Source organism: Canis lupus, chromosome 1 (assembly GCF_048164855.1).
Source record: "Canis lupus baileyi chromosome 1, mCanLup2.hap1, whole genome shotgun sequence".
In the NCBI taxonomy this organism is placed as follows: Eukaryota; Metazoa; Chordata; class Mammalia; order Carnivora; family Canidae; genus Canis; species Canis lupus.
Window position 1 is genome coordinate 111,730,234 of NC_132838.1, and position 26,741 is coordinate 111,756,974.

Genomic DNA, 26,741 nt, shown 5'->3' on the forward strand with positions numbered 1-26,741 from the left:
CCCAGAAGCCACCGGGCTCGCATCCCCCTCGACCGGTGGCTCCTCTTCCGGTGTCGGAGCAGCTGTGGTCCCTACGTGGTGAGTAGGACCTATCCGAAGGTAAAATTCAGCGGAGGCAGCCACAGTTTCTGACCAGAGCCGGTTGGGAACCCTTGGAGGGGGTGAGAGGCTCTCCAGGCGAGGACAGTCGGAACTGACAGGGCGTGTGGAGCCCCGGAGTCTCAGGCCTGTGTCTGCGTGAGCAGCAGGGATTTGTGTGCTTACAAGAGACGTGTGTGCCTGCGTGTGTGTGTGTTTATGTGTGTGTGACACTGTGACAGTGTGTCTCAGTGACGGCGTCCGCGCTTGTGTGTCAGTGACAGATACTTGATTGTGTTTATTTAACTTCGTGGCTGATGGGTGACCGACGGTCGTGGCCGTGTGGGTTGTCACTGGAACTCGTGGCTCCAGGCTCCGCGGATCCTCTGCCCTGTCTCCGCACAGCCACTTGGGGCCGGCCGCAGATAAAAGAGGGAAGCCAGATTCTGAGCCTTAGAATGGAAGAATGGAGAATCACAGCAAGATGACACAGACTTGATCTTGAGATGAGATATTTTGAAGCTGGAATTGGCCCCACGGCAGGCTTCTGGGAAGACCTGGTGAGGTCCCAAGAGTAGGAGCCCCTCCTGGAAGGTTCCTCCTTGGAAACTGCTAAACGTCAGCTGCATGTTTCATAACCACAGCATTTCCAGAACTCTGGCCCCAGCAACCTGCTGTGAATTAGACACCGATTTCTCCCTAGACGTCAGTGATCCTGGCCTCTCTTATACTGCAAGGTCAACACTATTCCAGTATCGTTTCTACTATTCTGGCTGTGTGTGTTTGGGACTAGGTGAGAGTGTGTAGTCATGCAGGGTTTTCCAAGTTGCTGTGCTATCCAAGAAAACCCTGATGTTTCATAATTTCCTTGTCTTTTCCCAGTGCTACCTGTCTCTAAAAATAGGGGGGAGGGGGATACTGAGAGAAAAGAATTTTTGTTAGACATCTAAAAATTAAAGTTCAGGTGAGTTTGTGTTTCCTCATTATTCATTAAATACACTTGAATTTTAAAGATATGAGCCCCTTTCTTTTCCTTCTGCTGAAATGTCCTGCCTAATAGTGGCAAATCCGTGAATTCTGTGTGAGGCCATGCAGATGGATCACCCTTCTCAGGGCCCCCAAGTCCTTCTCTCCATAATTCATTTAACCTGTTGTCTACTGTTAGCTATTATGTTTCTAATTTTTGACTACCAACTAGAATTAGTCTATAATGAACATCATTATGCATGGATATTTATGTCCTTTTACAATCAGTCCCTAAGGATAAATTTCTAGTTTTGAAATTCAAGTAAAATACCAGACATTTACAATATGTCAATATACTTGTACTCAGTCTAATACAATGACAGAAAGATATAGTTGCTCTCCTCAAATGACTTGTTATCCAGTAAGGAAATGAAATCAGAATAGTAATAAGTAAGATAGAAGATGTAAGGGGAACCTGGGTGGCTCAGCTTGAGGGTCTGCCTTTGGCTCAGGTGGTGATTCTGGGGTCCTAGATTGAGTCCTGCATCAGGCTCCCCACAGGGGGCCTGCTTCTTCCTCTGCCTCTCTCTCTGTGTGTCTCTCATAAATAAATAAAGAAATTCTTTAAAAAAATAAAAAAAGAAGATGTGAGATGCCACTAGCGAAATCCAGGTGACCTGCTTTGGGAGTTCATAGGAGGAGACATCATTCTGTCTCTAGCAGCCCTGCCAGAATATGATCACATTATGAGAACTCCCTTGTGTGACCACACCACACTTTATTCATTCTCATGATGATGGGTTGTTTCTCATATTTGGCTATTATGAATAAACCATCTATGAACACTCTTGTACAAGTTCTTTTGTGGGCATATGTTTTTGTTTTTCCTGGATATCTACTTAGGGGTGGAAGTGGTTGACTTAATTTGCACTCCACTGCAGGATACAGTTACTTCTCAAGCTGGCCATCACTTGCTATTGTTAATAATTTTAATTTTAGTCATTCTGATGTGTGTGTAGTAGTATCTCATTGTGATTTTAATTTGCATTTGTCTGATAAGTAATGATATAAGCATCTTTTTGTATGATACTGCCCATTTTGATATACTCTTATGAAGGTCTCTTCAAGTCTTTTGTCCATTTTTAGTCTTTCTTAGTCATTTTCCTATTGATTTGTAGGAATTTTGTGTATATTTTGAATACAAGTCCTTTGCGAGTATATATAAACATATGCATATGCCTCTCTGTGTGTGTATGTGTGTGTGTGTATGGAAAGAGAGAAACAGAGAAAGAAAAAAATATTTCATTAGCTTTCTTACTTTCTTAATGATAAAATGAACAGAAGTCCCTGATTTTAACAGAGCTATTTACCAATATTTTTCTTGTATGGTTATTGCATATATGTTCTGTTTAAAACATCTTTTCCTGGGGAACAAGGGACAGCTCTTCTTTATGATAGAATTCTGGTTAAGTGTAGAAGGAAAGAGGAACATAGGAAATGACCATTTAGGCAAACACCATGGTAATAATTGTTTCAGACGCAATCAATTGATAGATGCTAAAATTAGTGGGTGAAAATTTGAGGAGAAAAAGGATTTGCAGAGTGTCTAAAATATTCCCCACTACCCAAGATGCTTTTTAACAACAAAGGGAAAGGTCATAACTTTACAGTAGAGAAACCCAGCAGAAGCAGTTGAATAAAGCCATCAAGGTTAACATCACCAGTAATAAGGCATTAGTGTCATGAACCCTTTCTTATGTGAAGAGAAGGACACGAGACTGCTGTGATACTGCCAAAAAATGCACAAACTCATTCCAATTACAAAATATTAGAAAAACCAAGTGGGAGGATATTTGACAAAAAAACATGATTGGTACTCCTCCAAAATGAAAAGGTCATGAAGATTAGGTGTGGTGGACAGACTTTAGAGTGACCACCTGAGTGCTTCCCACTCCGTGTCTGTGCCATTGCATAATCCTCATGCCTGGAGTACAAGCAGAACCTGTTACTTGCTTTAACCAATAGAAAATAGCAAAGGTAAGGGGGATGTCACTCCTGTGATAAGGTTAACTTTTATGGTAAGAGAAAAGAAAAGAAATGGCAAGTCACTGTTGTGGTTATGTTATGTCATGTAAGACTCCATTATAGTGGACTAGAGCTAGAGACTCTCTTCGTGGGCTCAATGAAGTAAGTGGCAATGCTGGGGAAGCCCATTGTTGCCAGAAACTGCAGGTGGCCTCTAGGACCTGAGGTTGTCCACCAGTGGACAGCCAGCAAAAGGGGCCCTCAGCCCCATAGCTGCAAGGAAATGAATTCTGCCAACAATCTGAATGAACTCTGAAGTAGATTCTTCCCCAGTTGAACCTCTAAATGAAAACACATCCCAGCCAATACCTTGTTTACAGTTTATGAGATCAGCCTAATGAGAGCATCCAACTAAACTGTGTGCAGACTCTGGGTTCAAAGAAATTGTGAGATGATAAATATGTGTTGTTTTTAAGTTAAATTTGTGGTAGTTTTTTATAACAGCAGTTGAAAACTATTACTTACCATAAGAAGACTGTGGAGATTGGAAGAGACTAAGGAGAAATAACAGCTAAATGCAATGTATGATCATTTATAGGATCCTGGAAAAGAAAAGGACGTTAGTGTGATAAACTGGTGATATTTGAATAAGATATGCCATCAAAAAAAAAAAAGATATGCCATCCGTAGTATTGTACTAATGTTAATTTCCTGGTTTTGATAATTGTCCTATGTAAGATGTTAACATTGGGTGAGGGGTAAAAAGAACTCTGTACTCATCTTGCAACTTTTCTCTAAGTCTAAAATAAGTGAAAATAAAAATTAAACCAAAAAAGGAAATTTTTTCATATCCATTATCGTGATGTTTTCTAGTTTCTTCTTCCAGAAAATTTATTGTGTCAGTTTTCAAATTCAGGCATATGATCCATCTTGGATTTATATCTGTATTTAGTGGGATCAATGTCAAAATTACGTTTTGCACACAGACCCCCAATTGCTCGGGCACCTTTTGTTGAAAAAGACTATCCTTTTTGCTCTAAATTGCAGTCAGACTTTATTTGTGAAAAGTGTGACTGTATACGTGCAAGTCTCTTTCTGCACTCTCTATTCTATTGGTCTATTTTTCAATCCTGTGTCAGTATCACTGTTTTAATTACAGTAGCTTTATATCATGTCTTGATATCTAATGTGATTTTGACAACTCTGTTCTTCAGAATTGCCCTGACTGTTCTAGGTTCTTTGCATTTTCATAATTGTAGAACAATTTTATAATTTTCTAAAAACAAACCCTCCTGACATTGTTGGAGATGCATCAAATCAATAGATACTTAGAATTGATATTTAAAATTGAGTCTTCTAATTCATGAACACAGATTATGTTTACATTTATTTAATTCTTCTTCAGTCCCTTAATGTTTTGTTGTTTTCAGTTTAAAAGTCTTGTTACTTCTTTTGTTAGATTTATTCCAAAGTATTGTACTTTATAGGTTTTTTATAAACTGTTGGGATTTTATTTTTTTTATTTTTATTTATTTATGATAGTCAGAGAGAGAGAGAGAGAGAGAGAGAGAGAGAGGCAGAGACATAGGCAGAGGGAGAAGCAGGCTCCATGCACCAGGAGCCTGATGTGGGATTCGATCCCGGGTCTCCAGGATCGCGCCCTGGGCCAAAGGCAGGCGCCAAACTGCTGCACCACCCAGGGATCCCAACTGTTGGGATTTAAAATTTTACTTTTCCAATAACTGTTTTAATACAATTAATTGTTTTATACTTTGGCCTTTTATTCAACAATCTTGCTAATAAATTCATTTAATCTAATAGTTTGTAGAACTGAAATTTTTATGTATAAAATCATATTATCTGCAAATAAAAATGATTTTACTTTTTTTTCCAATCTTCATACCTTTCATTTTACTTTTTCCCCTCCATATGGTATTGGATAGGTCTTACAGTACAAAATTTAGTACAACTAGTAATAATGGACCAGTTTGCCTTGTTCCTGAACTCAGGACAGTGATCCATATTCCACCTCTCATATCATGATAGTTGTAGTTTAATTCTATAGATCCCCTTTATCAAATAAAAGAAGTACCCTTCTTTTCCTAGTTTGCCAAGAATTTTTATTATGAGCAGTGGTTGAATATTATCAAAGTTTCTGCACATAATGACATGTACATGGCTTTCTCCTTTATTATTTAAAGTTGGAAGGTTATGTTGATTGATTTTTTAAATTAAATTACTTTTATATTCCTAGACTGAATCTCTCTTGCCCTCTATATCACTGGTAATATTTGTTTTTTTTTAACAGATTTTATTTAATCATTCATGAGAGACACACAGAGAGAGAGAAGCAGGCTCCATGCAAGGAGCCCAATGCAGGATCTGATCCCGGGACCCCAGGATCATGCCCTAGGCCAAAGGCAGGCACTAAACCACTGAGCCACCCTGTGATTCCTTATTTGGTTTAATATCCTTGCTAATATTTGGTTTGATATGCTTACATCAATGTTCATGAGAGATGTACTGTAATTTTCCTTTCTTGTAATTAATGTCCCTGTCAGGTTTTGATACCATAGTTATGCCTCATGATATGGTCCATTTTTTCCTGTTTTCTAGAAGATACTGTGTTTGACTGGTATTTTAAATTCCTTATATGTTTGGGAGAATTTGCCACTGAAGCCTCTCAGGCTGACATTTTTATGAGAAGGTCCTTAGTAAAGATTTTATTTCTTTAATAAGTATAACAATATTCAGATTTTTCATTTCTTATATTAGTTCAGTTAAATTATATTTTCAAGGCATTTTAAAATTTCATATATATTTTCAACAATAGAGTTGTTCATGAAATTGTTACCAGTTTAATGTCTGTAATATATGTAGTGATATCTCCTTCCATATTCCTGATATTGACACTTATTTTCTTGACTTGTAAGAGGCTTATCAACTTTATCTCTTCAGTGAGGTAGTTTTTGGCTTTATTGATTTTTCTTTGTTGTATATGTGAGGTTTTGTCACTGGTTTCTTTTAGTATGCTCTACTTTCTATAGGCTAAATTTGCTTTTCTTTTTCCAGCTTCCAAAGGTAAATCATTTATTTTTAACCTTTCTACTTAAATAATACATACATTTATGTTTGGATGAAGGAGATCAAAGAATAGAAAGAAAAAACTAAGAGAACAGTTATTACAAATGCTCATGCTCTCCACTGGGAGAAAATAAATTCCAGATTTATTTAGCATTGATGTAATTTGACAAAGGATTTCCATCATTTCACTACCAATATACTTGCTGTGTCAATATATCTGTAGTACACCTAACAACTATGATGGAGATTAAACAATGAGTGGCATTTATAAAAAACAAAACAACATATTTAAAGCTAAAAAATGTCTTTGTAAGCATTGGTTGGAGCACATCTCACAAGTTTTTTTATGTTATACCTTCAGCTCAAAATATTTTCTGGTTTCCAGTTTATGATTTTGTTTTTGACCTATACGTATTTAAAGATGAACTTTTTATATTTGGAAACATCTGAGAAATACCTGTTTTTAAGTTCTAATTCCAAAGGCTTAGAAATATATACATTCTTTTTTGATATTAATCATTTGAAATTTATAGATGCTTGTTTTATCGCTCAGAACATTCTGATAAATATATTCTGAGCATTTGAAAAGAATGTGTAGTCTTTAATTTAGAAGCATGTTCAATTAGGTCAATTTGATTAATTCTGTTCAAACTTCTATGGCCCTCTGGATTTTTTTTCTCTTCCTGTTATTGGTTACCAATAGAGAGTATTAAACTCTCAAACTTCAATTATAACTTTGTCTATCCTTTAGTTCTGTTGACCTTTGCTTTCTATATTTTAAAGCTATGTTATAAGAAATGTAGGACTACCATATTCTTCTTAAATTGTATGACATATATTTATTGTATCTGTTATTGATATACCAATACTAGTGTTTTTCTAATTATTGTCTAATATATTTGTGTCTTTACATTTAAAGTGTATTTCTTATAGGCAGCATAATTGATCCTGTTTTTCTCTTTAATCTAATATGAAGATCTTATATTTTAATTGCGATATTTGGTACATTTACATTTTACTAGAATTAATGATACAATTTGGCTTAAGTCTGTCATCTTGCAATATATTTTTTGTCTTGTTCCATTTTTATTTCTTTATTCCTCTTTACCTGTGTTCTTTTGTATTAATCATGTATTTTTATTATTTCATTTTATCTCTATTAGGATTTTCTGGTTGTACATCTTTGTATAATTCTTTTAATAGTTAATTGAGCTATTATAGAATGCATCTTTAAGACAATCTCCCTTAAATTAGGGCTTTTACTACATATCAAATAATATAAAAACATTTTAATAGTCTAACTCCATTTATGGTAGTATTGTCATTTCTTCTTCCTGTATTACAAGCCCCACAAGCAATATTATTTTTGTTGCTTTAAACAATCCATCTGTTTAGTTATATTAGTCATATATTTAATATGCCATAGCTTTTTGCACATCCATGCTTCCACCTGGGATTATTTGCCTTTAGCCTGACTGTTGTCCTTTAGTATTTCTTGTTAATAAGAAATTCTCTAAGCTTTTGTTAGAAAAGGATCTTTCCTTCATTTCTGAAAGATATTTTCTCTGGGTATAAACTTCACAGTTGTCATTTTTTTTCTTTCAACACTTTAAAGATAAAATTCCATTCATCAGGCCACTATAGTTTCGTTGAGAAATGAACTCTTTCTTGTTGTTTTCTTTTAACTGTTATCTTTTTTAAAACTACATGCTATTAGGATATGTTTTTAAACTCTGTTTTTCAACAGTTTGACCATGCTGTGCCTAGGTATGGATTTCCTTACTTTATCTGGTTTGCTTTGATGAATTTTTTAATTTATGCATCAAAACATTTCATGGAGATTTGTGATGTTTTTGTACATTATTTCTTCAAATAAATTTTCTGTCCTATTTTTTTAGGTGTTCAATTTCATGTTTTGACTTTCCTGTATTTCTTTAATGTTCTGTTCTTTTTTCTCTCTGCATAAGATTATTGTTCATTCGACTTTACACTGACTACCAAATGCATTCTTAATTTTCACTACTATATTTTTATAATTACAAAATGTTCATGTGAATCTTTAGGATTCTAAATCTCTATTGATATACTTCCTTTTGCATTCTGACTGAACCAACCAGGTGGCCCTGCGTCCCTTTTTAAGTAAGCTCTACACCCAACCTGGGGCTTTAAGTCACAACTATGAGATCAGTAGTTGCATACTTTACCAACTGAGCCCATTTTCTTTTTTTTTTTCTTTTTTTTTTAAGATTTTATTTATTTTTTCATGTGCAACACAGAGAGAGACAGAGAGAGGCAGAGACACAGGCAGAGGGAGAAGCAGGCTCCATGCAGGGAGCCCGACGTGGGACTCGATCTCGGGTCTCCAGGATCACACCCCGGGCTGCAGGCGGCGCCAAACCGCAGTGCCACGGGGGCTGCCCTGAGCCCATTTTCAATCCAACTTTACCCATGTTTTCCTCTATTTTTTTTTGGCATCTTAATCATAATGTTTTCAAATCCTTGTCTACTAGCTCCACTATGTAGGTTATCTCTGGGTCTGTTTCTACAGAGAGAGATTTTTTCTCTTGGTTATTAGTAAACTTTTTCCTGTTTCTTTGCATGTTTAATAATTGTTATTGTATGGTGGCACTGTGGATAATATACAGATTCTGGATTATGTTGTCTTGCTTTAATGAGTTTACTTCAGGCTTTTTCAGCCTCAGTTCTGTTGATAATTTTAGCTAGATAATTCTTGGTTGTGAGGGGCTTTCCTGTGCATTATAGGATGCTTAGCAGGATCCCTGGTTCTCTATCTAATACATACAATGGCACTGGGGGCACATGGGTGGCTCAGTTGATTAAGCATCTGCCTTCAGCTCAGGTCATGATCCAGGAGTCCTGGGATTGAGCCCTACATCAGACTCCCTACTCAGCGGGGAGTCTGCTTCTCCCTCTCCCTCTGCCTCCTCTCTCTCTCATTCTCTATCAAATAAATAAATAAAATCTTTTAAAAAAAGAAACAATGGTACCCCTTCCCACATTTTGACAACCAAATATGTCTTCAGACATTGCTGAACGTTTCCCCATTGAGAACCAATGGAATGCACAATCATTTTCAAAGTCTACTTCATTTTCCACTGTATGAATGCACTATAGTTATTTAATTAGCCACCCATTTATGTACCTTTAGATTTCGTACCTTTAAATTTCTCTCCAGTTTAAAAAAAAATTTAACTGGCACATTTTACAGTTATCTCCTTTGGAGAGAGACTCAGAAATGACCTTTCATGGTTAAATTCTTATGCAGAATTCTGTTCTGTCTCAAACGCACTAGGTTCTCACAAGTCTACAGGACATCACAGCAATGCTCTTTTCCCTTCAACCATATTATATGTGGTGCATCATCAACCCTTAAAGTCTGAAAAAATGAATACCTATAAATGATAGTACCTTATTGCTTGAAAACATCTCTTTAGTAAATCTTTTGATAGGTGATGTCTTAATTGCCTATTCTTAGGTTTCACATAAGGAAACAAAAAATCTGGATTCAAAGGCAATAGTTGGAAAAATAAGTTGGCCTTTTAAGTATAGAAATGTGATTCAAAACACATCACTTCTACTTATTATTTGTGATATGGAGAAATGTCTTTAAAATTCTTTTAAAATGTCTTCAAGATTCTTTGAACTTTTATGTTTTCATCTGTTGAACTGAGGTAATAACTGCACTGCAGAATTAAATGTTAATGTGTATAGACTATCAAAACATAGAGGGCTGCCAAAACCTATGTATTGCTATATGGCTTCAGTAAGCATGAATTCACTCTTCTCTAGTAGGTACTGGGGGTGTTGGTTTCTGGGGGCACAGGCAAGACTCATGGCAGAAAAGTAGATCCTAATAGGGAAATCCAGGTTGGTTAGCCCAGAGAATCTTGAAAGTCATAGCTCTAGCTTAGGGATAAGGCTTCACATGGGCAGATAGTTATACAGTGGTCAAGGTTTTAGGTTGGTTTCTACTGCTTCTGTCTTTTATCTGGTGCAAAAGATTTCATGTCCAGGTCCACCCAGACACATGAAGATTGTTGTAGTTTGTGTTGTGTGGCTTGGTCTTTACCCTGAAAGATAGGCCTAGATGAGGATCTGTTCAATATTACTGAACAACCCAGGCTGGGTTTTAGTTGGCTTGATAATTATGAGAATTAAGGCAGTGTGGGTGTCTGAATCTAGCTCTGGTGTAAGAGTGCCTGTGCTCTTATACACTCTTGCATGGCTTATATCTGTAGGTACAGGGAAGGGCCTGGGTTTGTCTGGATTTCTATATCCCCTGACACGTGTTCATGTGTTTGGGAGGGTGGAGAGTGAGCAAGGACAGTGGGAAGCAGGAATAAATAAGAAAGAAGAAAAGCTATATTACCTTAAATAATTTTTGGTGTTCTGAGATACACCAGACCTCAAGGCCTCTTTTTCCTCTCCCAGCTCTGGCATCTTTGAAATTGGATTCTCTAATAGAGAGAACCTGAGGAAGATCAGCAGTTTGAAAACCATGACCTGGGTAAGTGGTTGTGTGTCTCCCTCCTAAATACTATGATTTTTAAGTCATGTAAACTTTCATTCTTTATCCCCATGCCTCCTAACTATGAAAGCTGTATCTCTGATTCATGGTTTCTACCCTTACAGAAAAGGATGGCATCCTCATTTGCTCCCTTTCTTTCTAACTTACTTGAAATTATTCATTAAAAAAATCCATTCATCTTTTATGTGTTCAGCCTTCTGTCAAAAAGCAGTGCTGGCGCAGTTCAAGAGTGAAGTACCTTGAAGGAAATATTTGAGCTAAACTTGTCAGGTTTGTAGTTTATGATATAGAAATAAGTGTCCTAGAGCACCTGGGTGGCTCAGTTGGTTGTGTCCAACTCTTGACTTCAGCTTAGGTCATGATCTCAGGGTTGTGAGATTGAGCCCCATGTTGGGCTCCATGCTGGACATGGAGTCTGCTTAAGAGTCTCTCTCTCCCTTTGCTTCCTCCCACCAAAAAAAAAAGGAAAAAAAGGAAAAAAAAAGAAAGCAAGAAAACAAGAAAGCAAGAAAGCAAGAAAGCAAGAAAGAAAGAAAGAAAGAAAGAAAGAAAGAAAGAAAAGGAAATTGACCTATTTGGCCACAAGAGGGAAAACTTTCTCCTTAGTTTTCCAGGAAGACAAAGGAGAATTGGGTTATGGTCTCAGGCTCACGTGTGAGATGAGATCTCAGCTTTAAAAAGCTTTTAGGTTTGGGTAGAGATGGTATTGGTGCATGCTGAGAGAGACAGACAGACATCAGAGCTCTGGCTAAGGGAATCACTGAGAATTTAATAAGGTAGTAAGGTCTATTTTGTATTGAAAGAGAAATTGCTGGTCTTGAGTAAATCAGTTGTTCTGATAATCCTATATCCTATATTCTAACTAGGAACAGGAGTTCTGTAACAGATTGTAGAAAGGAAGATCATCTAGAACTACAAGTGGTAGATGATACTGAACAGTGAGGAAGAGGTTAAGATTTGTGTTCAACCTAAATATCATAATAGTATAATACTTTAACATTTAATATTACTTTAATAATATTAATACTACTTTAGTACTTTAAAATAGATTAAATCTGATGTCTTAGGGACTAAATGAAAACATTAATTTGTGAGAATAAAGGAAATGCTTATGATGCATAATCTGACATATATCTTGATAAAATTACTTAATTTTACACAAACTCTATTTCCTAAGATAGAAAGTTTATCAGCTTTTTGAAGTATAATTAACATAAAATTAAATATTTTGTCTTTGTAAAGCAGGTTTATTGAAATACAACTGACAATGAAATACTCATATTTAAAGTATAGAATTTGATAAATTTGACTTGTGTATATACCTGTGAAACTATTACTATGGCCAAGATAATGAGCATATCCATCATTCCAAAATTTTTCTCATGCCCCTTTATAATTGCCCATTCCTACCTGCCCCCAACATTGCCCTTCATGCGCAGGCATCTGCTGTTCTGCTTTCTGCCACTATAAGTTGGTTTACATTTTCTAATATTTTATATAAATAGAATCATACATCATATGCCCTTTTTAATCTTATTTCATTAAGCATATTTATTTTGAGATTCATCCATATTGTTGCATTTATTAGTAGTGCATTCTATTTAATTGCTGATTAGTATTCTGTTCTCAGCATATATAAAAATTTGTCTATCCATTCTTCTGTTGATGGATATTTGAGTTCTTTTCACTTTTTGGCTATTACAAGTAAAGCTGCTATGGACCTTCATGCACAAATCTTTGTGTGGACATATGCTTTCATTTCTTTTGAGTAAACACTAGGAGTGGAATATGTTTAACTTTTTACAAAATCAATAAACTATTTTTCAAAGTGATTTATCACTTTACATTCCCACCATCAGTGTGTGAGCTCCATTTTTTTTCACAACTCCAGCAACACTTAAAATGGTTAGTCTATTTAAATTTTAGCCATTCTAGTAATTGTGTAGTAATACTGTCTCCTAGCAGTAAGCCATGGCAATCATAAGGCTCACTTCATGTGTTACTTGTCTCTCAGGGATCACTGCCCAATATTTTGTCTCGAAAACCACTGTTTAATACAATTAGTTCATGTTTTTGGTTATTTCACATGGGAAGGTAAGTCTAATCCATGTTACTCATCTTAGCTGGAAGAGATTTTATAACTCATTTTGAGGGAAAATGAACAATTCTTCTTACCTGTTCCTTGAAGAGAAAAGATAGAAGAACTTGCATTTACTAATAGTATGTGATTTAGGTACATAGTAGGTAATGTGCTTATATATGCTGTTTCATTTAACTGTGAAAGTCTGTTTATTCATTTTCATAATTTAGGTATTTAAGTTGTCCTTTATTTTTAAAGAAATTGTGTGCACTCCAACAGAATTCTAGACTGTTGGCATGCTACTTCGGAAGTTAATATATTTATTCTTGTCTAATCATGTCATGATCTCGTAACTTCAGTCTATTTGTTTTTCTATATTGCCCCCTTACTGCAATTCAATCATTTCATCTTGAACATTTTTTTCTTTACTGTTATGAATAATACATGGGTTTGTTGTTTCAGGTGCCATTGACATTCAGTGATGTTGCCATAGACTTTTCTCAGGAGGAGTGGGAATGCCTAAATTCCGATCAGAGGGATTTGTACAGAGATGTGATGTTGGAGAATTATACTAACTTGGTCTCACTGGGTAAGGACATCTGCCTGAAGTGATGTAGAATCTGCTATCTGAAATAGAGGCTTTATCCACTGTATATTTTATGCTCTATGTCCAGAAACCAGATAAGTTTCTCCATATTCATAATCTCCATATTCTCAAAGGTCTACTTTAACCGTTGTGAGATAGAAACAGCATTTCTATTCGGCACCTGAATCTTTCTTTCATTTACTTTCCTACCTCCCTCTGTCCCATCCTGCAATTCCTTCTTTTTCTAAATAAATAAAGGTTTGAATCCCAGGACTTTTTCTGCATAACCAATGGCAAAGGAAACAAATTTCATATTATGTGTATGGTCAGAATATCTACAAATATTCCGTTTTAACTGCTGATCCACCTACATGGAAAATAGGTAACATAGTGTTCTGGTTTTCTCCTTGCTACAAAAGAACCTTGGTAAGTTTTACAGTGTAGAATGAATCAAGTACATTATCTTTTTGGTGTTATTTTTATACTTAGGGCATGGAAATGTTGGCTTGCAGTGATTTTATAGATTCTACTGAGAAATGAAAGTCTTTGTTCAGTTTTTGGAAAATATTTGACCATTCTTTCCTCTCTTCTGGGACTCCAGTTATACCAATGTTAGATCTTTTGAGTGTATCTCACAGTTCTATCATGTATATATCTCCTTTTATCTCCATTACTTTCTGTTGATCTGTATTTCAGCTCACTTATCCTGTATTCTGCTACAATAAGTCTGCTCTTAAAGATGGGTTTTTCATATCATATATTATCTTTTTCAGTTCTAGAAATTCAATTTGTCCTATAACATCAAACCATCTGTTGAAATTCATTATTTACTTTCTTTTCATTAATGTTTTTTCATCTGTGCGTATGCATGTAGTGTATTCTTCTCTCTTGTTATTCATTATATGGTAATTCTTATTCAAGATAATGGCTAATTGTTATTGTATGCTGGACACGTGTACAAAAGAATTGAATGGGGGGCACCTGGGTCGCCCAGTTGGTTGGGCATCTGATTCTTGGTTTCTGCTCAGGTCGTAATTTCAGGGTTATGGGATTGAGCCCTGCATTGGGCTCTGTGCTTGGAACAAAGTCTCCTTGTCCATCTCTCCCTGTTCCTCCCCCTGCATGCTTTCTCTCTCTCTAATAAATAAAATAATAAAATATCTATTTTAAAAAAGAACTGAATGGTATCCAGATGATACTTCCACCAGAGTATTTACATTTTCCTCTATAAATCAATAGGGTGGCAGACTGGTCACTATAATACAATCAGGGATTGAGCTGGGTCAGTGCTGGTTTTCAGTTTTGGTAATTCTCGGCTACCTTTTTTTTTTTTTTTTTAATTACTTTGCCTTTGCTGCTAGCTGTACTCAAAATCAGTAAGCTTCTGGCAGGGGCAAAGTGCTAGATCCTCAGGGCCAATTCATGGCTCTTGTTGTTTACCCGTTTTGATTTCAAGCTTCCTCTCCCAATGAGTCTCTTGATTCTAGAAGAAGTATTGAATATTAATAAGCTGATCATCCATTTGATATACCAGAAAAAGAAGAGCACAGCAGGCTTAAATAAAGTAGAAGAAAGGAAATAATAAAGGAAAAAACAGAAATTAATGAAATAAAAACCAAATATATAAAAGCGTAAGTCACAACTATAAACTTGGTTATCTCAAAGAATTAATAAAAATAGTGCAACTCTATCAACATGAATCAAGAAAAATATCTATGAAAGGAAAAAAGGCATCAAATTACAAACCATGAAGTCTTGTAAATATATTTTGAAAAACATTTTGCCAAAAACGTTGAGAAATCAAATGAAATAAATTAGAAATTTTTAATCAACAAAAAATTCCACTCAAGAAAAAAAATCATGAAAATTCTCATAAGCCCTAAAGGAACTGAATCCATCATTAGGTGTCTTCCCATAAACTAGAAGATTCAGGCCCATATGGTTTGTAATTAAAGTATAACTATGTGGGATCCCTGGGTGGCGCAGCGGTTTGGCGCCTGCCTTTGGCTCAGGGCGCGATCCTGGAGACCCGGAATCGAATCCCATGTCGGGCTCCCGGTGCATGGAGCCTGCTTCTCCCTCTGCCTATGTCTCTGCCTCTCTCTCTCTCTCTCTCTGTGTGTGTGTGTGTGTGTGTGACTATTGTAAATAAATAAAAATTTTTTTTAAAAAAAAGTATAACTATGTGCAACAGTTTGAACATGTAAGAATTTGGGAAAATTTTCCCCATGACCTCTTTTTGTATAGAGTCTAACAAAGAATATAGAAAATTAAGAGATGAATAGAAAAGTAACTATCATTTTAAAGATATGAAGTACATTTATAATATATAATAGCTCTTTCAGTATCCTTATCTACTGATTATATTATCTGTATCATTCCTTGGTGTGCTTATTTTGATTAATTTTCTCCTCGTAAGAGTCATATTTTCCTGCTATTTTACATGCCTGCTAATTTTTTATTGGATGCCAGACATTGTGAAGTTTACTGTGTTGGGATGCTGGATTTCTAATATTCTAATATTCTTTTACATATTTTGAGGCTTCATTTTGGGATGTAGTTATATAATTTGAAATCTGTTGATCCTTTCATGGTTGGCTTAGCTTTGTTAGAACAGAACAGGTTTTAATCTAGGGCTAATTTGGCCACACTACTGGGGCAATATCCTTCTGGGGACTCTGATGCTTCATGTATTATGGAGTCTTTCCACTCTGGTTGGTGGAAACAAGAATTTATCCCCTGCCCTTTGTGACTTCCAGGGGTTGTTTTGTCTACTCATACCCAGTAGCACATTCTTTGTTCTCATTCTTCACACAGATGTCCAGATTCACATACAGCCACACTTCTCTAGAGATCTCTCTGTGCAGCTCCCTCCCCTCCAGTACCCTACTTTGCAAATTCTGCATCTCATTCTTTTTTTTATAAATTTATTTTTTATTGGTGTTCAATTTGCTAACATATAGAATAACACCCAGTGCTCATCCCGTCAAGTGCCCACCTCATTGCCCGTCACCCAATCACCCCCACCCCCCGCCCACCTCCCCTTCCACCACCCCTAGTTCATTTCCCAGAGTTAGAGGAGTATTTCATGTTCTGTCTCCCTTTCTGATATTTCCCACTCATTTTTCTCCCTTTATTCCCTTTCACTATTTTTTATATTCCCCAAATGAATGAGACCATATAATGTTTGTCCTTCTCTGATTGACTTATTTCACTCAGCATAATACCCTCCAGTTCCATCCACATTGAAGCAAATGGTGGGTATTTGTCATTCTAATGGCTGAGTAATATTCCATTGTATACATAAACCACATCTTCTTTATCCATTCATCTTTCAATGGACACCGAGGCTCCTTCCATAGTTGGGCCATTGTGGACATTGCTGCTATAAACATCGGGGTGCAGGTGTCCTGGCGTTTCATTGCATCTGTATCTTTGGGGTAAATCCCCAGCAGTCTGCATCTCATTCTTTCCCTTAATTCCCTACTCTGTATTTTCAACTCAGGGATACAGTTGCACTATTTTAGTTTCCCCTCCCTGTGCTCTGTTCTAGAAATTCTCTTTAGATGGTCAGCAATGGTACTTGTGGGGCACACTTCATTTGTTTTCCCTTCCCTCAGGAGATTTCAACCCTGTACTATCTATTTTCCAATATTTGAAAGATGCTGTTTCATACATTTTGTTTGGTTTTCTAGTTTTTAAGGTAGGAGGGCAAATTTGATCCCTTTTAATGATGTATAACTAAAAGCACAAGTTATTAATTCTATCTTTGAAAGCTTCTTTGCACTTTAGTACAATAAATCTTAGATTCACCTTGTATCTTCCCTGCCCTGGACTAGGAATTAGGTGTTTCTCCAAGGCACCCTCATTAACATCAGTTGGAAATAGTTTACAGAGACTGAAACTTGGACAACAGAGAAACTAATTGTAATCATCTCTTTGTTGGGATAAATATACAATTTTTAAATTATTCTGTGGAAATTGATTTGTTTAGATTTTTCATCTCTTCTGGAATCTGTTTCTGTGATTGTCTTACTTTTATTTTGAAATAATTTTAGATTCACAGAAGAGTTACAAATGTGGTACAAAGAGTTCCAATATATCATTCCCATAATGATAACATCTTACATAACCATGGTACATTTGTGAAAACTATCAAAGTAACATTTTACAATACCTTAAATATTTTATTTAGATTTCACCAGTTTATGCACTAATGTCTTTTTTCTGTTTTAGGATCCAGTCCAGGAAATTACATTATTTTTAGTCATCCTGTGTCCTCACTTTCTTCTAAATGTGACAGTTTCTCAGTTTTTCCTTCTCTTTCTTGACCTTGATACTTTTGAAGATACTGTTTGGTCAGGTATTTAGTAGAGTGCCTCCAAATTTTGGTGTGTTTGGTGTTTTCTTATTATTAAACTGAGACTATGTATTTGGGGGAAGAATACCAGAGAAGTACCCTTCTTATTACATGTTAGGGGCATGTGAGATCAACATGATTTATCAGTGGGGTGCTAACCTTAAAAACTTGTATAAAGTGGTTTCTGTCACTTTTCTTCACTGAAAAGTTGTTATTTTTTTCCTTTTCATATTTTGTTAGAAGCTAGTCAGTAAATTTAATTGAGGTCAGTTTTTATAAATTATGTTTTCAAAAAAAATCATTTCATGTACATCTTAAATTTATTTGCATTGTTGCCTTGTACAGGTTTCTTAAACATTCTCTATTTCCTAATTGATGACTGTTTCCCTACTGGCATTGTGTTTAGATTTTCCTATCTTTTGTTTCTTGAATAGGTAGTCTAGGTGTTAATTGTTCAATTTTATTTAAAATTTGTTTTTATTATATTGATTTCCCTTTTCTGTTTTCTTTCAGTAGACTTTATCATTCTTTTTCTAATTTTTTTCTCTTCTTAATTTGGATTTAATATTTAATTCATTTATTTTAATTATTTAATTTTTCATTAGATGTAAGCCTTTTTTAGTCTATGAGTTTGTAGCACTACAGTTAAAGGCCATAGATTCTGATCTATCATAATTTTATTATTGTTTTCAAGAAGTACTGTGGCTTCAGTTTGTATTTATAATTCTCAAACAGTAGTTGTTGATTTTTATTTATCAATAGAAAGTGTTTTGGCTTTTTGAGATTGCTACTCGTTTCTCATTGGTTCAGAGATATTGCTTTACTTCAAATTTTTGAACATATTGTACTTCATAGAAGAATCCCACTTGCCTTCAACTCATAGTTGACCCATTTAGCACATTATAGAGTTCTTCAGGCTGCTCTACAGGCCAATTTTTAGCCAACATTCAACATAAATGCAGAGTCCCAGGCATTTGGTTTCCCAAAGTCTATTCCCATTGCATTTAGTTACTTTATTTTTACTCAACATCCTCAAGTTTAATTTCTTAGACTTTCATAAGCCTTTTAAAATAACATTAACTATTGCAATCCCTGAAATACATTTATTTTATTTATTTATTTAGTTAGTTAGTTAGTTAATTATTTTTTATTGGAGTTCAATTTGCTAACATATAGCATAACACCCAGTGCTCATCCCATCAAGTGCCCCCCTCAGTGCCCGTCACCCAGTCACCCTCATCTCCCGCCCACCTCCCTTTCCACCACCCCTTGTTCGTTTCCCAGAGTTAGGAGTCTCTCATGTTCTCTCTCCCTCCTGAAATACATTTCTGTAAAATTCAAGAGGGATTGGCTTTGGCTATAAAGAAACGGAAGGGAGAATTTGGGAAAGTCATTAGAGAAACAAAACAGTAGGCATCTGTAGGATGAATGAATAATATTAAAATTCTACTAATGAAGGTAATACACCATCTGGTTATCTTGAGATAAAGCAGAAAAACAATCATGACTAGGCACAGGAAAGATGGAACAATAGTGATAAAGATGTGTTATCAATTTAAGATGGTAAGCAATTGGAGAATGATCACATATCAAATGTTCCCATTTATATTTTTGACTGAGCTAGTTTGGGTGAGCATATTTCTCACCTGTAAGGTAAATGATAGAGGAAAGCATATTTTACTGTAATAGGTATGAAAGATTAGTCAAGGAGACATGGTTGATAACTGTTGCATAATTTTCAGAAACTAAATGTATGTTTTATTTTATTTTATTTTTTTTTTCTAAATGTATATTTTACTCAGCTTAATGATTTAAACTTAATTTTCATTCTTATTTACCTTTACTTTCATCCAAATTAATTTCTAAAATTCGGTATTTTATCCTACAATTAGTATTTACCTTGTGGTAAGAACTTGTTTTGTAGTAGAAGTTGGAAGAAGTTTTGAGTTTTAGAATAAGAAAGTAAGTGGTAAAACAAATGAGAAAATAAATATGTAATAGAGAAAAGGATTTTGAAGGCAAAAATTAGCTGTTGGAACACAGAATAAAGGATATTAATATACTTAGAGTTAGCAGAGGCAGCCTTTCTGAATAAGTGATTTCTAATCTACAACACCTGAAGATAGTAATTTAAAGGATCTAGATAAGAGGATTTCTGAAAGGTGGAGCACCTGTATGAAGCCCCAGGAAATGGGAAAGGTTATGGCATGTTTTAGTAGCTGAAGAAATGCTCTGGGATAATATATAGGGAACAAAAGATGCCAAGGGCTTGAGATAAATTTGTGTAAATAACATAGATCCTTTTTATTCATGGTTATGTACTTAGGGTTTTATTCTAAGATTTAAAAAAAAACATTGAAAAAATTACATAGAGCCATCTGATAATGTTAGAAATGTAGATGACTAGAACCTACTCTTCTAAATTCTGATTCACTCAGTCTCAAGTGGATATCTAAAAGGTAGTGTATATAAGAAGCTCCCTCTATAATTTTGATCCAACTAATGTGAGAACTACTGACTTTTTCTCTTTGCCTACTCACACTTTATAGTTCTCAATATGAACTTTCATAATTTTCTGAGGTCTTCTTGCCTTTTAAATTTTTCATGACAGCTTTTCAGGATTGTATGACCTTTTTACTTGTTGTGCACATACTTTTCAATTTATCACTATTTTTACTCTAGAAGGCCCCCCACTCATCCCCTGTACAGGAAAATAGCATTTGTTTATTTTCTTGTTTTCTTTCAGACATTGATTTTACAACTGAAACCAACAAGTTATCTTCAGGAAAAAGCAGTTATGAAGTAAATTCATACCATCGGGAGACAATGAAAAGGAGTAAAACCTTCAACCTCATGAGGTTTATTTTCAGAAATGACCCACAGTGCAGAATTGAATTTGGGAGAGAACAGGGGCCTAACATAGGATGTTATAGTCAAATGACACTTATAAAACATATATCTCTTCCTCTACATCAGAGAGTTCACACTAGTGAGAAATCCTATGAATGTAAGGAATGTAGGAAGGGCTTTAGAAAATATTCATGCCTTACTGAACATGTGAGAGACCATAATGGTGTGAGACCCTATGAATGTAAGGAATGTGGAAAGGCCTTTATAGTTCTCCAGCATTTTATTAGACATAAAAAAATTCACACTGATTTGAAACCCTATGAATGTAATGGATGTGAGAAGGCCTTTAGGTTTTATTCACAGCTTATTCAACATCAGATCATTCATACTGGTGTAAAACCCTATGAATGTAGGCAATGTGGGAAGTCTTTTAGACGTTATTCTCACCTTACTGAACATCAGAAAATTCATATTGGTTTGAAACCCTATAAATGTAAGGAATGTGGGGAAACTTTTAGATTGTATCGACATATGTGCCTACATCAGAAAATTCATCATGGTGTGAAACCCTATATATGCAAGGAATGTGGGAAGGCTTTTGGTCATCGTTCAAGTCTTTATCAACATAAGAAAATTCATTCTGGTGAGAAACCATATAGATGTAAACAATGTGGAAAGGCCTTCGTTCGCAGCTATCTACTTATTGAACATCAGAGAAGTCATACTGGCGAGAAACCTCATGAATGTAAGGAATGTGGAAAGGCCTTTAGTAGGGGCTCAAGCCTCCTTAAACATAAGAGAATTCATAGTAGTGAGAAACTCTATGATTGTAAGGAATGCGGGAAGGCCTTCTGCAGAGGCTCTCAACTTACACAACATCAAAGAATTCATACTGGTGAGAAGCCACATGAATGCAAAGAATGTGGGAAGACATTTAAGCTTCATTCATACCTTATTCAACATCAGATAATTCATACTGATCTGAAACCATATGAATGTAAACAATGTGGGAAAGCCTTCAGTCGTGTTGGAGACCTTAAAACACATCAGTCAATTCATGCAGGGGACAAACCTTTTGAATGTAAGGAATGTGGGAAAACCTTTAGACTTAATTCTCAACTGGTTTATCATCAGACAATTCATACAGGTTTAAAACCATATATATGTAAAGAATGTAAGAAGGCCTTTCGTTCTATCTCAGGTCTTTCTCAACATAAGAGAATTCATACTGATGAAAAACCCTATGAATGTAAAGAATGTGGCAAAGCCTTTAATCGCAGTGATCGACTTACTGAACATCAGAGAATTCATACTGGTGTGAAACCACACAAATGTAAGGAATGTGGAAAGGCCTTTACTCGTTGCTATCAACTTACTCAACATCAAAGATTTCATAATAGTGAGAAACTCTTGATGTAATAATCAAAAAGCACTTAGCTTTGGCACATCTTTTACCATTATCATTGTTCTACCACCTAATGATGTTATGGTAAAGATAAAATTATTTAAGATAAAATTTAAATGCATTTTGCACATAATATTTGCTTAGTAAGTATTGTGGTTTTTAATGATAATCACTATTTTTTAAAAGATTTTATTTATTTATTTATTTATTTATTTATTTATTTATTTATTTATTTATTCATGAGACACACACAGAGGCAGAGACACAGGCAGAGGGAGAAGCAGGCTCCATGCAGGGAGCCCGACATGGGACTCGATCCTGGGTCTCCAGGATCATGCCCTGGGCCGACGGCAGGCGCTAAATTGCTGAGCCACCCAGGGATCCCCGATAATCACTATTAATACTATACATAAATTCATGTGGAAAGAAGACACTAGAAGCATTTTTTTAATGTATCAAGGTTCATCCATATTTTCTTCAGATAATTCATTCTGGACAAAATTCCATAGAATATATTAAGACATTTTTATTCAAAGCTCAACATCCTGAAGACTAATAATAAGAAACCCTGTGCCTTTATTGAATATTGAGAGTTCAGCTGTTGAAAAATTGGAGAGTAGTTTGAAGAAACTTTCTTACAATAAGTTCTACAATACAGATAACACACAATCCACATGCCCTACAATTGAAAGAAATTAAAAAAAGAACAATTTGGTAGCCAAAGACCTAGGTTGACTTGGAAAAGTTTTTCTTCAAGTTTTTAAATTTATATAAAAGGTACAATAGTGTCACAGTGAAATTTGTTTGCCTCCACCTAAATTCAATGTATATCTCTCTCTCGCATAAATATGAACATGTATATATACAGATGCACATATACCATATATCATTCTCATTACATATTGTTTTTTTCAAAGATTTATTTATTTATTCATGACACAGAGAGGGAGAGGCAGAGATACAGGCAGAGGGAGAACCAGACACCTTGCAGGGAGTCTGATGCGGGACTCAATCCTGGATCCCGGGATCATGACCTTAGCCGAAGGCAGGCACCCAACCGATGAGCCACCCAGGTGTCCCTTCTTATTACATATAGAGTATATTTACATATATCATTTTGCTGTTTTTTTTTCAGTGAACATTTTAGATATCACTTCACCTCTAAAAAGTCAACATACAACTCTTAGAATTAAGGATAGGGCACCTGGGTGGCTCAGTGGTTTCGCATCTGCCTTTGGGTCAGGTTGTGATCCCAGGGTCCTGGGATCAGGTCCTGCAACAGGCTCCCTGCAGGGAGCCTGCTTCTCCCCCTGCCTATATCTCTGCCTTTCTCTCTGTGTCTGTCATGAATAAATAAATAAAATCTTTTTTAAAAATTAAGGATAAAAAAATAAAATAAAAATTAAGGATAATATTCTAGATGATGATTAAACCATTGTTACCTAAAAAGCACTAATAATAACCTTATATTGTTCTATAATATTCAGCCCATTTACAAATTTCTCTGATTGGTTAAACAATGTATTCTAGAAGTGCTGGCTTTTTAAAATGCCAAAAACCAAACCAAGCTCATATACTTTATATGACTATGGCTTACTGGGTCCAGTAAGAATTGATCAATAATTTACTCTCCACCTCCTTACATTTTTTGAAGACTCAAAAGAAGTAACCTATATAATTCCATATTTGTCCTGCTTTTTCTCAAAGTGGGCTTAACTTGTTCCTCTATCCCTTGTATTTATTGTGAACTGAAGCTTATGTCCAGAGGTTTGATTAGGTTTCAGATTAAACATTTTTTACAAGACTGCTTCATAGATAAGTGTATTTGATATAAAATATCAAATACAAGTGATACAAGTGAAACATTGTTTGATCTCTTCACTCATATATTGACCACAAGTTCTCTCCATTGTATTGGTACATTTTTTCTTTGCAATTAGTAATTCCTGTAAAGTCACATTGGCACTCCAACTGAGAAATTTAAACAGGCTATTATTCTAAAGAAATTTTTTAAAAACCCTGCCAAAACTCTCATTTTATATTTACCCTTTCCCATGCTCTTCATGATTTCCCACTTCCAATTCCCAATGGTCTAAATTTCCATCTGGTATCATCTTCCTTCAGCTTGAAGAACTTAATTTAGCATTTCTTGGAGTGCATATCTACTAGTAGTGAATTTTCAGTTACCTTTACTGAATGCCTTTGTTCTTGAAGGATTATCTTTCTTGCCATAGAATTATGGAGTTTGTTGTGTAGTTTTTTAAAAAAAGATATTGTATCACTGACTTCTGTCCTCTGTAGGTTGTGATGAGAAGTCATTTGACTTATTTTTCCCCTGTATGTATCATTTCTCTCTGCATGCTTTCAAGATTTTTCATTATCTTTGGTTTTCATCTATTTGAGTATGCTGGTCTAAGTATGGTTTATGTTACTTTTTTTGGAGTTCTCTGAGTCTCTGAAATATGTACACACATGCTTTTCCCCAAATTTCAGAAACTTTTGTCCACATCCAGATTAATTTTCTGCTCTTGCTTCTTCTGGGATTCCAAGTACTCATGTTAAATCTTTTGATATTATCCCACAGGTCACTGGCTGTTATCTTCAACATTTTTACTCTTTTTATATGGATAATATCTATTGCTCTATCTTCAAATTTATTTTTTTTCTTGTCAGCTCAATTATGCTGTTAAGCTTATCTATCAAATGTTTGATATTGTACTTTTCAGTTCTATTATCTTCATTTGGTGCTTTTTTTATAGTTTGTTTCTTTACTAAGATTTCCTGTTTCTTCATTGTATATTTTGGCAATGCTTTTGAGGCCAGTGAAAATCATTCATATATTGATTCACGATAAAAAAAAATAAGTAAAATTAATATTCACTTGTGAAAAGTATCAATTTCAAGAAATATTCCTACCTTTTTAGCTAGGTCACAAAAACAGGTTTCCTTTCCTTGGAGTTTCAGATTTGTGTGTTCATATGCAGTGTGATACCGGTGAGAAAATCACACTGTCATTTTGGGGGATCCCGATTATGAAATATTTACCAAGTATTTTTTTAAGGAAAACCTTGGAGTTCAAAATAAAGTAAATCTTTGTAAAACTTCAACCATTCAACCAATGAGCACTGGCAAAGAACATAAGATAAACAAATTCATTGTTTTCTGTTTCAACAGTTCTATAAAGTGACAATGATTCATAATATTTACATGCATATATTAAATCATCATACTTCTCATACTGTGGAACAATCAATTAGGGAGACATCAAGCTCTTTAAAATTCCAAGGAATTCACATTTTTAACCTCATATAACTGGTTAACTATATGAGAAATTATTTTTTTCATATCTAGTGGAAATTCTTTTTTTACATATATAAAATATTTTTAAATTATCTATGCTATGGGGACACCTGGGTGGCTCAGCAGTTGAGCATCTACCTTCGGCTCAGGGCATGATCCCAGGATCTGGGATTGAGTCCCACATAGGGCTCCTTTGCAGGGAGCCTGCTCCTCCCTCTGCCTGGGTCTCTGCCTCTCTCTGTGTGTCTTTCATGAATAAATAAAATCTTTTTTAAAAAATAAATATCTATGCTATGAATCTGATTTTGTAGGCTCCAAATTGACAACATTTCTATTTGATTTGGAAGTCTTCTGAGGCAAAATTTACCCAGAGTATTAACTAGGCAATATTTCATATCGTACAACTCATCTAAAGCTAGAGGAGAATACATGTAGCTTTATTAATTTTGAATTTTTGATATTGTTAGATCTTTTATGGGTAGCTGACTGGTGGCTTCAAGTTCTTTTTACTTTTTATAAAATATTTTTAGGGTCACTTGGGTGGCTCAATGGTTGAGCATATGCCTTTGGCTCAATAATAATATTTCCAGGGTCCTGGAATCAAGTCCCAAAAGCCTGCTACTCCCTCTGCCTATGTCTCTGCCTCTCTTTGTGTCTCTCATGAATAAATAAATAAAATCTTTAAAAATGTGTATATTTTTAGTCTTTTTCATAATATCCTAACAAAACTTCCATAACTACAATAATTTGTCTTCCTGTATTTCCACATAAAATTTGATTGTGTATGTAAGACACAGAGCCATTTTATAGATATACAGTTATAAGTTCAGATTATGTTTCAAAGTTGTTTAAAATTTTGGTTTTCCATTTAATTCTGATTTCAGGCAACTAATTTTATCCATTCATTTTTGGTTATCAAAAGAAAAACTTTCATCAAATGTATGTATTTGCTGCAAATGTCTCACAATATTCTCTACTTTATTTACTTAATTTTTTTTTACATTATCCAACAGGTTTTGTTTGCTTTGTTCATAGCAAATTGCAATTGGCATTTGTTGTGAAATTTATAGTACTTCTTCCAGTCTCTTATTTTTTACTCTTCTGGCCATAGTACAGGTCTCTACTTGACTATGCATCATTAGTAAGCTTTCATTTTAAGTTTTAAAATCTGTACATACTTATCTAACCTACAATAATAATTTAATTATAACTAAATAAGTACTTATATCTAATTACCAATTATTTCCTTCATATCACTGTAAATCATGTTGTCTTCATAAAATATCCAAATAAACACATCAATTGCTTGACATCAGCGAGATGAGTGATGTGTTTATGTGTAACACTAGAAACAACATATACACGTGAAATGAACACTATATTACATCTATGCAATGCAATGGTTGAAGTGAAATGTAGTCTTACCAAAACAATAAAGTTGCCAGTAATGGTAAAATA

The 26,741-nt window shown here is 35.0% G+C and overlaps 1 protein-coding gene across 1 annotated transcript; it reads left to right on the top strand.

Annotated features, from left to right (window-relative positions):
- On the top strand, positions 1–26,741 carry ZNF404 (zinc finger protein 404). The gene is made up of 4 exons (XM_072775219.1): positions 1–78; positions 10,606–10,681; positions 13,245–13,371; positions 20,475–26,741. Exons 2-4 carry the CDS (start codon positions 10,673–10,675, stop codon positions 21,995–21,997), a joined length of 1,659 nt encoding a protein of 552 aa, XP_072631320.1. The 5' UTR covers positions 1–78; positions 10,606–10,672; the 3' UTR covers positions 21,998–26,741.